The 12774-nt window shown below is 40.6% G+C and overlaps 2 protein-coding genes across 7 annotated transcripts in view; one reads left to right on the top strand and one right to left on the bottom strand.

Moving 5' to 3' along the window:
• Positions 1-6539, top strand: part of LOC147123030 (transmembrane protein 144-like) — a 131942-nt gene extending 125403 nt beyond the window's left edge. The window contains exon 10 of the mRNA XM_085963837.1: positions 5032-6539. Within this exon, the coding sequence (XP_085819963.1) occupies positions 5032-5127 (96 nt within the window). The 3' untranslated portion in view covers positions 5128-6539. The remainder of the gene's footprint in view (positions 1-5031) is intronic.
• Positions 6540-7346: 807 nt separating this feature from the next.
• The window catches only part of ptpn13 (protein tyrosine phosphatase non-receptor type 13), a 358778-nt gene continuing 353350 nt past the window's right edge, over positions 7347-12774 (bottom strand). For all 6 annotated transcript variants that reach the window (XM_085963776.1, XM_085963803.1, XM_085963794.1 and 3 more), the window contains 2 exons: positions 10294-10356; positions 7347-8918 (listed from right to left, as the gene is read on the bottom strand). In XM_085963776.1, coding sequence (XP_085819902.1) covers positions 8832-8918; positions 10294-10356 — 150 coding nt within the window. In that variant the 3' untranslated portion in view covers positions 7347-8831. The remainder of the gene's footprint in view (positions 8919-10293; positions 10357-12774) is intronic.

Raw genomic sequence — 12774 nt, 5'->3', positions numbered from 1 at the left:
TGCATGTGTAGATCTGCCTTCCCCATTTTGGACTATACGAAAGGCAGCAGCCATGTTGTGGCGTCCTACCACACCTTTACAAATTAGACAGTCCCATTGAGAGAGGCCACAATGACAGAAGGATGATTAGTGTGGAAAATGGAAAATTTCACACTGGCACAGTTGAGGCTAATGCACACTGTTGTAGTTTCAGCTAGAGGCAGCTTCACTGTGTAGCTGGCTAGCCAATACCTGACCTGGGAGTGTTTGATGATGACGCGAGTTATCTAAAATAGAAACGTGCCCTATTTCCCACTTGGATAAGGACAGAAATATACTAAATTTGAAAATTACTAAAGCATTAGCAGGAAACTTTATTGATATGTGCCTGAAGTAATTATAGCTCACAGATTCACAGTAAGTTCATTGACCAGAATTAAAATCATCAAATTATTCATAAAATAGATTTTTCTGTGCTTGTAACAAAAATGAAACATTTTTGCCTGCATTAGGCTATTGATTTGAATAACTTTATTTAATAACACTCCAGTGAAGCACCTTGGGACAGTTTACTATGTTAAAGGTGCTATAGAAATGCAAGTTGTTGTTGTTACCTATTTGTAACAGCATTGGAGGTGTTAAAAATCTAAGCTCACGTAAAATCAATTAGGCATTTTCCATGTACTGTAGCTAAATGTAGGTGAGTTGTTTTTCTAGGTGATGATGGGATGTGCTGATATTAATATATCTATTGCTGGTTCCTGATTGATGAGAGTTTAATATGTTAATTGTTTAAATGCCAAGCTTTTCTTTCAAAGCTTCTGAACCACAGAACATTCCTGGCTCATTCCACAGGCATTATCTGTGTTTGAATACTGGAAAATGGCAGCCAGTCTATGCAATTAAAAATGCTACAGCTTGCTTATGTTTCTTGTTTCGACATGTCTTCAAAAAATCTAGAAACAGGTCAGTCAAGTTACATGACACCAATCACAGATCAGTGAAAAGGGGGAGGTTCAGTGACTGGATGCCATGCTTTGATGGATAGCTTTGTGGCCAGAATTCTCTGAGTGGGAGTTTACCTGCGGTTGTCTATAGCTTACAGCCAGCAGAGGGTTTGGAAGAGTTTGACTCTGTGGCGCTGTTTTGCCATGTAAGAAGTGAGAAACTGTTTGCAGGAGTCTAGTTATGTTGAAAGATGGCGCAGCGGAAGTGCCTTTGTTATTTTGATAAATCGTGAACAACAGCAAGTTTGTAAAATTGCTGTAAATAAATTATATGGGCCCATATTTTCTTATCAAAATAACGGTAAGGCTAATGGCACTCGCTGTTATTTATGTGTAAATGGTACAGCAACTTCAGGCAAGGGACATATGTGCTGTTAAATTCAAAAATCCAACCGTTACTATCCGAATAAGCCTTTGCACCAAGCAACTTCTCATCCTCGGTGATTTCGACCTCCATCTCAACTCATCATGCTTGCTCTCCTTTGAGTTCACTGCCCTCCTATCCTCCCTTAATCTCTCCCTCCATATAAACTCCCTTACTCATATTCACGGCCACGCCCTCAACCTTGCCATCTCATGTGGCTTCTACTTTCATCGTGTCAATCATCGATAAAGCCATCTCTGATTGTTTCCTTGTATCACTCCAACCCAAATCCCCTTCCCCTTCCCAACCCCACTTCCTTCTGCATCTGCCCCTGGAAAAAACTCCCCCAATTCACTTACGGTACTTTCAAATTCCCAACTGTCAAGCCTTTTGCCCTCCATTCACCATGACATATCTGCAGCTACCAATCTGCTCAAGCACACCTTCACTGGCACCTTTGCTGGCCTTGTCCCCATGAAAACCATTGCTCTCTCCCACCCTGGTCATTTCCCCGGTACGGCCCCCATCTCTGCTCCCTTAGGTTCAAGGGATGCAGATTTGAACGTTTATGGCGGACAACTGGTTTAGCCATTCATCGGCAGAACATGTTGGACCACATTACTCATGCGGCCACACAGCGCACTGAAGCTCCTGCGCAGCCAGCTCACCGGTTTTTAAATGGGAAAAATTGCGCATGCGCTGTATTTTGAAGGGGTCGTGCACCCAAAAAAAAATTAAAGGGAACATTGCTGCACTCCTCTGCCAAACTGCTCACTATTCCAGGCTTATCCTGGAATGCAAAGATAACCATCCGGCTTCGGCCATCCTTACCTCCAACAACAAATTCAAGGAGCCCATGAACTTCTTTGTCACGAAGATTGAGACCAGCTGTTCAGCTGCTTCCCTCCTTTTCCCAAGCCCACCGGGCCAAACTTCCCCTAAGGTTTCCCCCTGCTCTAGCACTGAACTCACATCTTTCTCTAGTTTCTCTCCGATCTCCCCTCATTCCCTCTCTGAGCTCATCTTGTCCATGATACCCACCTTCTGCTCACTCGACCCTATTCCTACTAAACTGCTGACCACCCAACTTTGCTTCCTGGCCCCCATGTTAGCTGATATTATTAATGGTTCCCTCTCCTTAGGTACTGTTATCCTCCCCATCAAATCTGCCGTCATCACCCCTTCCTTAAAAAACCCACCCTTGACCTGTCCTTGCAAACTACCGTCCCATCTCCAACCTCCCTTTCCTCTCCAAAGTCCTTGATGTGTTGTCACCTCCCAAATCTATGCCCATCTTTACCGCAACTCCATTTTGAATCCCTCCAAACAGGTTTCCACTCCACCACAGTACTGAAATGGCCCTTATCAAGGTCACATCCTTTGTGACTGTGGCAAAGGTAAACTATCCCTGCTCATCCTTCTCGACCTGTCTGTAGCCTTTGACATGGTTGACCACACTATCCTCCTCCAAAGACTCTCCTCCATCATCCAGCTGGCAGGGACGGCACTCGTCTGGTTCCATTCTTATCTATACAGCCGTAGCCAGAGAAGCACCTGCAATGGCTTCTCTTCCCGCTCCTGCACCATTAACTATAGAGTTCCCTAGGAATCTATCCTTGGCCCCTTCCTATTTCTCACCTACATGCTGCCCCTCAACGACATCATCTGAAAACACATCAGGTTCCACATGTATGCTGACGACACCCAGCTGTTCCTCACTACCACCTCTCTACCCCTACACTGTCTCTTGATTTGTCACGCTGCTTGTTTGACTTCCAGTACTGGATGAGCAGAAATTTCCTCCAACTAAATATTGGGAAGACCGAAGCCATTGTCTTCTGTCCCTGTCACGGACTCCATTCCTCTCCCTGGCCACTGTCTGAGGATGAACCAGACCGTTCGCAACCTTGGTGTTGTGTTTGACTTCGAGATGAGTATCTGACCACATATCCACTCCATCACAAAGACCGCCTACTTCCACCTCTGTAACATCGCCCGTCTCTGCCCCTGCCTCAGCTCATTTGGTACTGAAACCTTCATCTATGCCTTTGTTACTTCTAGATTTGACTCTTCCAATGATCTCCTGGTTGACCCACCATCCTCCATAAACTTGAGCTCATCAAAAACTCTGCTGCCCACATCCCAACTCACACCAAGTCTCGTTCACCCATCACCCGTGTCCTCTGACCTTCCTTGGCTCCCGGTCCAGCAATGGCTCGATTTTAAAATTCTCATCCATGTTTTTAAATCCCTCCATGGCCTCGCCCCTCCCTATCTCTGTAACCTACAACCCTCCGAGATATCTGCGCTCCTCCAATTCTGGCCTCTTGTGCATCCCCGATTTTATTTGCTTTCCATTGGTGGCCGTGCCTTCAGCTGCCTCGGCCCTAAGCTCCGGAATTCCCTCCCTAAACATCTCCGCCTTTAAGACGCTCCTTAAAACCTACCTCTTGACCAAGCCTGTCCTAATATCTCCTTATGTGGCTCGATGTCAAATTCTGTTTGATAACGCTCCTGTGAAACACTTTGGGACATTTTACTATGCTAAAGGCACTATATAACTGCAAGTTGTTGTTGTTGCGGTACTGTTTAGCTTTGTGAAAACGATGTTGTCTGCCTCACCACTGAAAAGCATCGAATGGCGTGAAGTTGTTGTATTTGCATGGTAGATACAAACTAAGCTCACCACAGAAAGTTAAGTCTTGTCCTTTCCAGTCTAAGTACCCTTTAAATAATGTGACAAGTGTTAAAAGTGTGGAGTCTCATTCCTACAGATTTTAATTGTAGATTTTAAAAATGTCAATTTAAAGTTAAACTTTTTTAACTTATTGTCTTTTTTCTCTCTTAATTCAGTCTTTCTTTTCCTCTTTATTTCACTTTCTATATCTGATTTGGTATTGAATTCACCCATTCTAATTTACACTTCCTTCTCAGTCCTTGTGCTGTTATGTCTCAATCCTTCAATCTGATTGGTTAAAGAGATACACAGTTGCTTGCCCTGTTCACTCAGGTCCCAGATGGCTGGTTTCCCTCACTGCGATGTTATCAGCTCGCCCTTTCAGCAACTCGCAATAAAGTTTAAAATCTAAAAACATGCAAGGGCAAGTCTAAGGTAACAGTAAGATGCCATTAGATGCCCTGCTACAGTAAAATCTGACCCATGGTATTGAATACTGTTCATTTATCTGCTCTAAGTTAAATAAATTGGCTGATAGTGTGTACATACAATTCACCTATCCAAGAAAGGGGAATCATGGTCGCATATTGTACATTCCAGTAAGCCAGTGCACCACGCCAAGGATTTGCTGTTTGATCCTTGGTCGTTTACTTTGATGTTGGGGAGGTTTAGACATACTCCAGTTTGTAAGGGATGCAAGGTCTGTTTACAGGAGTGGTCTGTGACACTGAACCAAAGTAGATTTTCTTGCATAATGCCCAAAAACATAAGTGCCTGTGTACAAAAAGAGCAACTCCATGAGCTGGATGACTAAAAATTCAAGCACGCAAGCTCTCCTCCACTCCCAGAATCTCAGCGTAATTTAAAAATATATATTTATTTTACTGTTCACTTTGGTGTAATTGCCCACCAATCACTAACCTTTTAGTAATTTAATTCAGATGCATTGCTTATTTAAATTATTTTTGCTCTTTTTAAAAAAAATGTAACTGTTCTGTCTCTAGGGTTCACAGAATTTCATAATACTAGGTGTTGTGCTTGCTGTTGCTCTTACTGGAACAATACTCATAGCCTTATCTAAAATAGAGGGGATCGCCTGATGCATATTGTGGAAAAGAATAACGGAGTACTTACCATTTCTCAGAAGCAACAAAAATCCTTCTGTACAGTACCTGATAAAAATAATAAATATTTGATTGAATTCTTGTGTGTGCAATAGTATGTCATACTGCTAATTTGAGACCCACATCATGACATGGAGTCTCCTACTGTTAAAGGACATTGATTCTAATGATTATACAGATTGTATGGGATAGACAGGAATGCATTATAAGGTAGCAAACTAATAGTAAAGTTTTGATGTCATAATGGTGGGTGGATCTGTTTGTTACCTGAATCCTGATACCTGTTGCCTATGCAATTTTTGGTCTAAATTAAAAATAGGCTTTGTGAGTTGTATTGTAGGTTAATGAAAGGAGATTTAGGTGTCCGCAGGATATCAAGCAGGAACGAGGTTACCATCTGCAGAATATACAAGAAGTAATATCCTAAGTGCACTTTCTCCCTATATCCTATTTGGTCTCTTTTGGGTTAACATCTGCTGTAGCAGTTATTTTCTTTCATTGTGTGGTCTCTTCACTCTATGGGAACAAGCTCAGAGGAGTTAATCCATAAATCAAGACAGGATTAGCAGGTAAAAGAAAACAGACAAAAAAGAGCAGTGAGACGAGTAAGGGACACAGGATAAAATACTGTAATAGTAAAAAGGGAACTTCAACCTTGTTACGAGGCTTAGAAGAGTCCCATGGATAGGCCAGCAGTCTGTGCCCAAAAGAAAGCCTGAATATTCTAACATTAACCAAAATAAAATCATATACACTTATGAAGTCATATAGGTAGTCAACAGTTGTTGAATTAGAATGTTGAATTTAAGGAAATATTTAAAAATAAAGTATTTTCTTTCCGGCTGGCTTTTACCCGTAACACATTACAAAGATGAAATCTTGATGGAAAGCAGCAGCTCAGATTGCTTAGTCAAATCACAGCAGCCAATTAAAGGACCATGCATCCAGAATATGGCACACGGTGCTAATTTCTTGATATAATTAAGACAGACACAAGAGGTCTAGTAGAAGGAGGACCAACATTCCCGTTCAGTAATGGCGAGCAAGGGACAGTGCAAATTAGTAGCTAGGCCAAAATAATAAGGTTAATAGTATTTATAAAGATAATTGGATGCTTTACAACAGCAAATGGAGAGGTAAGGGGGTTAATTAAATGGGCTACAGGAAAAAATGATTTGTACCGGTTCTGCTTATGAAATTCAAAGTCATTGATCAGAAGTGATGGTCTGCCTTCAACATGCAAGGCTTAATTGGGCAATGTTTTTATTGGACAATAATGCATTTAGATTGTAAGGTGAAACACCAGGGAATCATTGGTATAAGATTGATAGCTATGCGGTAAACTGTTGTGTAGAAATTACAATGTAAATAAAGCTTATTTAACTTTTGTTTCCCAGTCTGATTCTGGCTGAAGTGTAATTACATCATAGCTTTCCAAAGAACTATTTTTCCCCTTTGGTTTAATATAAAAATTAAAGTGCAGTGGTAGTTGAACAACAGAACATCCTAGGATTGCTAAACAATTTTAACGTACTCCCTTGAGCTTAACCAATAATGAGTCACAATTAAAAATCTATCACCATCATGAAGTGTTGGCCTGGGTCGTTGCAGATCAGTATGCATAATTCCTGGTGTAGAACTATTGCCAATAAATCAATGCATGGCCAGTCACATACAATTTAGTTTGAGGCCTGAATAATCCAGGGCCGTGGCCATTCCCCTCTCAAAGGAGTTCATCATAATGATCCTCAGTGTGGCCCTTATGACTATGGTTGAACCTCGGATCACATATCTGTAGGTGTGCATTTCTGAAGATTGGTACCCTTGAGAAGTGATGCAATGGGTCACATATCGAAGACCAGAGCTGAGATGGTAGCACTGTGTACAAGAAGGCCTGAAGTAGAAGAATGACAATGGACATACTGCCCTGGAAACAGAGAACTTGAGATCTTGTGGTATCTATAACCAGCTTGGTTATGATGACTGATTAATTACACCACTTTACATCCTTTTGTTGCTTGAATTTCTGCAGTTATCACTATCAATAAAAATAAATGATCACACACACACTCCAGGTTTTACATGCTGCAGTTCTGCAACTTCCATCTAGCCAGGTACTTAGCTCTAAGTGTTACAACTGATCAGATTCTTAAGAGGGAGAGTAGATTAAAGTAATTCCAAATACACAAGCTTGAGACCCTTTCTTCTCTTTTACTTTAAATGGATAATATGCAAGCAAGAAGCTTAGACAAAGGTAATATTTGAACTACGCCATATGGTGAAAACACTACTGCTGTGCTTATGTTGTGGTATCACTTCTATGTAAAATGCTTCTGCGTGGTTTTAGCTCCCGATACTCTGGAATCCATTTTCCACTAGGAAATTGAGATATACAGCACCAGCAACAATGGGAAAGCAACAGAAACATGCAAAGTCACATTTGCAACTTTCATCGTCTGGCCCTAGGCCTCTTCCTGACAGTTGGGAAAGGTCTGCACAGACCAGCAATGTGGAAATCATATTGTTACTATGTAATATTATGCAAGCTCAACCTGACCGTGGCCAGAAAAAAATGGCAGCATGAGATATCCGGTAAAATCGTCTCTACTACCCGACAGCAAAGGAGCTAAAAAGGCATTTCGCTGCAACTGAAAGCATTAGTGCCACCTTACTTATATTAGAGCATTGTTGCTGGAGTTGGGTCTGCTTCCATGAGCATTGCTGCAACATAACTGTATACAACAGGTAGAGCAGCGAGCAGAAGTGCAGCACCTCTCACAGAATTGGCCATATTTGAACTTTGACTACACAGCATTACAAACACAAGTGTGTCCACAGTACCCATTTTAGAAAGAAACAATCATCCAGCTAATAACTGTGCTTCCTATTTGATCTACATGCTTACATCATGTACAAACTGCAAGAGAGAGTTGAGAAACAAAAAAAAACCTTCAGATTCCTTTCCAGCAATTATGATTTCAGAAAAATAGAATTACAGATTTTACTTTTAACAACAAAGCACCCCCCATTTGGGCAGTTCCACTTTTTTTAAATTTACAATTTTGGAGCATCCAGTTGCTGATACATTTAGATATATCCAGATAAATTTGTTAAATGTAAATATGTACAAGAAACATTATAAATGAAAAGGAGTTTAAAAATTGTATTATACAGGAAATCTTTCACTGCCATTGTAAATAATCCCATGAAAGGCATAAAATCAATACTGTTTTCATTTTTGTCTATACAGTGGTAACCATACAATAATTAAGAAAAAAATGCATTGAACAGTTTCCAACAAATACTACACTTTGTACTTAACACACCTGTAACATGGTCAACATTAGCAATGTGTGTGTTTCAAATGCAGCAGCTGTCATGAATTCTTAAATATTACCACAGTTCAATATTTGCATAAGGCATACTGATTTAGTAAGTTTACATTTACAATTCGTAATAGACCATAGCAACTACAAAATATTCAGCTTTTGACAATATCTTGTTTAATTCTGTCTTTTTTTCCTGAAAGTTCTTTAGACAAATTCACATTGTCTTTGAGGTCAAAATAATACCAAGTATTTATCTATTTCTAGAATAAGGCAGGTATGTTGGTGACAAGAGCAGTTTTGTTCCTGTTGTAAGGAGACAACTTTCCAGAGTTATAGCCATTTTGGAAAAGTTCATTGTGCCTTTGCTGTTTCTTTCTCCTTCAGCTGAAGTTGTGTAAGAATATGTAGGATGACTTGATAGCAGAATACATACTGAGCCTACACATAGCAAAACATAAAACCTTTTAAAAGTTGTACTTTGTTGAACAGAATGTCATTACTGAGCACAGTAAGACATGTAATAGCCCACCTGCCATCCACCTCAACAACTCATAAATGACCAGGACTGGATTTGGTATTAGCCCATTAAACTTGTTACAATGGAATTTCACTGAACAGGCTGTATTACAAAGTTCAGTAACATTTAGTTGGTTTCCATTGAAGATATTTAGTACAGGAAAAGCATGATTGGAAATACTACTCTGACAATTACAGAACTCTGCATGTTTTACAGTAACAGCCTTTTTAGAATAAATGCACTCTTGTGGGTTTATAATGCATCAGAGCTATATAACCAAAAAAACTCCCATCAATTTATCTTGGGGATGAAAAAGTCTACTACGTAATGCTTCTGAAATCTGTTATGAAATTATCTGGGATATAATGACAACTAGATTGGAAAAGTAAAAATTAACTGAACAAATATTTAAAGTAACTAAAATATTATTCATTTTACAACAGTACCATCAGAGACTACAGCACAAAATTATTTGTTACTACTTAGTTATGCATCTCAACAGCATTCTTCATTTTTGTGGAAAAACAGGGTTGAAGTTTTGGGAATTCATCCTTTGGTGGAACTGCAATGGAGCATGGCTCTTGTCCGTCCTTACTGAAAGCCGTAGAGTGTGCCAAAATTGTGGGATCATTATATTCAGAGCTGGCAGCCTGCATCTGTAAAGGCTCTTCAGGAGGTGCAAGTCAGAGTGGCTCACAACTGTTCTGCTAGGGGATCGCAGAGGCCCTTCCTCAGCTAAGATGAAGTAACTTACTTAACTCTTTGGAGGGAGCAAAAATCCTTTAAATTAAAAGGTAATGGATTCCCCAGATGTATCTTCTTATGTGGAGGCAGGGGCAATGGGTGAAAGACTCACCTGTGCTCTGCCTCAGCCACAGACTGGAGTTGCTTCTACTTTTTGCATGAGATGGAATCCCAGTGGAATCCACCCGAACCACCTCCCCCCCCCGCCCCGCCCTTGATGAATGATATTCCCATTCTCCAATATCTCTGGTCCCCAGCATTTTGGGGTTCTTCTTTCCCTAACAATTTTATGGTGATTTAGAGCAGAAGCAAAATCAGAACCTGTAAGTAACTTTTGTATTTATTTTCCATTTCACAAAACATGTAATTTAATGTAAGTAGTGTACTGTAAAAAGACCAGAACACAACTCTGTTGCACACTTCCTGAAAATCTTCAGTTATGTTCTTTCATCCTTCAAGAGATTTCACCAGCTCACAAGATAGTATTACTCTGCTCTGTAAGGGCCTTTTTGACTCAGCAATGGAACAAGTTTTATGTTCCTGAAAGCTCACCTCAGTCTGGATCATCCCATGTCGTTGGCATCTCATAGTTTCAACAATATGAGAAATGTTAAACTGTTGGCAGACAAAAGGAAGTTAGAAAGTGCCTAGCAAACAAATAAAACAGTCGCAGTTAGGACACTATACAACCTAGGAAAGATTTCAAACTAAAAACCCATAAAAGCAGGCATTATCATCTCTCGCTCTCCTCTGATTTACGCTGGGCTCCGGTTCCATGTATGACAGCTACCTTCCAGTACATCACCCAAGCTGTCATTTTCCATGTGTTGCCAAGATAGTTGGCAGGCTGAAATAAAAACAGAAAATGCTGGAAATACTCAGCAAGTCAGGCAGCATCTGTGGAGAGAGAAACAGAGTTAACATTTCAGGCTGATGACCCTTTGTCAGAACAGATGAAAGGTCATCAACCTGAAACGTTAACTCGGTTTCTCTCTCCACAGATGCTGCCTGACCTGCTGAGTATTTCCAGCATTTTCTGTTTTAATTTCTGATTTCCAGCATCCGCAGTATTTTGCTTTTGTAATAGTTGGCAGGCTGTTCAACCATTCAATTAATTTTCAGAAGAATGATGATCAGAAACACAAACCCATCTGAATTTTCAACATGCAACCTAGGGACTTCGATCTTTTTATTTCAAATAACAGCACAATACCAAAATTGTGTCCCTTGTTACCATCTCAAGTCAAGGACAATCAAGTCGAGCCATTTTTCAAACCTAGATTTCACAATCCTGCAAATGACTGAGTTTCAAGAGATCCTGTAAGGCAGATAAAACAGCAGGAGCACCTTTGATGTGTCAGTTTTCCTCCACTCATGTGGAGTCTGTGGAGAGCAGAGGGATTGGTACAAATCTTACTTTCTTGTAACTTTTGCCTTGCTGCTATATAACGTACACAGAAATACTTCACATTTTGTTGCTTTTTGATCCACTTTTGTAATTAAGTCCTAGATTCTAAAATACATTTCTTAACAACAGGACATCAAAATAACTTGCATTGATATAGAGCCTTTAATGTAATATAAAACATCCCAAGGCTCTTCACAAGAGTGATTATCAAACATAATTTGACACCGAGCCACATAGGAGAGATGACCAAAAGCTTGGTCAAAGAGGTAGGTTTTAAGGAGCATCTTAAAGGAGGAAACAGAGGTAGAGTGGCGGAGAGGTTTAGGATGGGAATTCTAGAGTTTGTGGTCTAGACAGCTGGAAGCACGGCCGCCAATGGGGGAGTGATTAAAATCAGGGATATGCAAGAGGCCAGAATTGGATGAGCACAGAGATCTCGGGGGTTGTGGGGCTGGAGGAGGTTACAGAGATAGGGAGGGGTGAGGCCATGGAGGAATTTGAAAACAAGGATGAGAATTTTTAAAATCGAGGCATTGCCAAACTGGGAGCCAATGTCGGTCAGCGAGCACAGGGGTGATGGGTGAATGGGACTTTGCGAGTTAGGATACAGGCAGCCGAGTAATTCAATTATTTTGATTACAGTCCCATGCTGGAAATAGACCTTCAGCTTTATGGTATAATCAAACTTTTTCTATTTGATTCAAGTTTTGAATTGCCACACAATAAAACAACTTTGAGCTAACAAATGTAGAATTAAAATTCCATGCTATTCAACTAACTGGGTCTAGGTTAGATTTGAGATTGCAAACTGCAACTTCCATAATAAGTACATTGAGGTATAGGGCTGGATTTTGCCGGGTCCCACTCGCACAACCTGAGCCCCAGCCACCTGCAGTAAAACCTGCAAAGCAGGTTAAAGTAGAGGCTTCAGGCCTTACTATCATATGTAAATTACCAACCAGCCTCTTGGCAGCGCGCCCCCACCCCTCGTCCCTCCTGAGTGAAAGGTGAAAGTGGGCGGGTTGGGGTCGGGGTTCACATTTTCTCAACTTTCACTTCCCCCCCACGCCTCCAACCCGCCTGTGCTTACCTCAGAAAACTCCAGCCATAGAAGCATTCCACCTAATTACATCCAGATTCAACCTGTAGTTCAACATTCATAACAGGACCAAATGGAAATAATCTCAGTAGGAAAAAAACTTATGATAGCTGGCTGAGTGTAAAATTATGAAACTTTAGAATGTAAAGATTTTGATGGGGGGTGAAGGGAGCAGGAAATGAGATTGTAGTAACTTGAAAAAATAACATTTTCCTCACCAGCTGATGGAATTGTGCACCATTTAATAATATTATAATATTGTGGCCTTATGTGAAGTACTTGAGGATTTATTTGTAGTCTGCAGGATCCAACATGCTGACTTAGTTGCTTTACCCGCTACCCAGCCCCCTCCCTCCCCCCCAGAGCTTGTAGTCATTAAACTTCACCGTCATTATTACCAGATGTTCACAATGAAAGCTCTTTACATATCCTTGTATCCAGGGTCTGCAGTAAAACTTGCTTGTCTGTTCAAAGGGTGGTAAAGTGGTCTCACTTATATTTCTCTTGGAAGAAACCTTCTTGCTGC

This window comes from Somniosus microcephalus, chromosome 2 (genome assembly GCF_052327205.1).
Source record: "Somniosus microcephalus isolate GS21.2 chromosome 2, FLI_Smic_1.0, whole genome shotgun sequence".
Lineage (NCBI taxonomy): Eukaryota > Metazoa > Chordata > Chondrichthyes > Squaliformes > Somniosidae > Somniosus > Somniosus microcephalus.
Note: the sequence above shows the minus strand (reverse complement) of the source record. Positions and strands in the feature narration are given on the sequence as shown.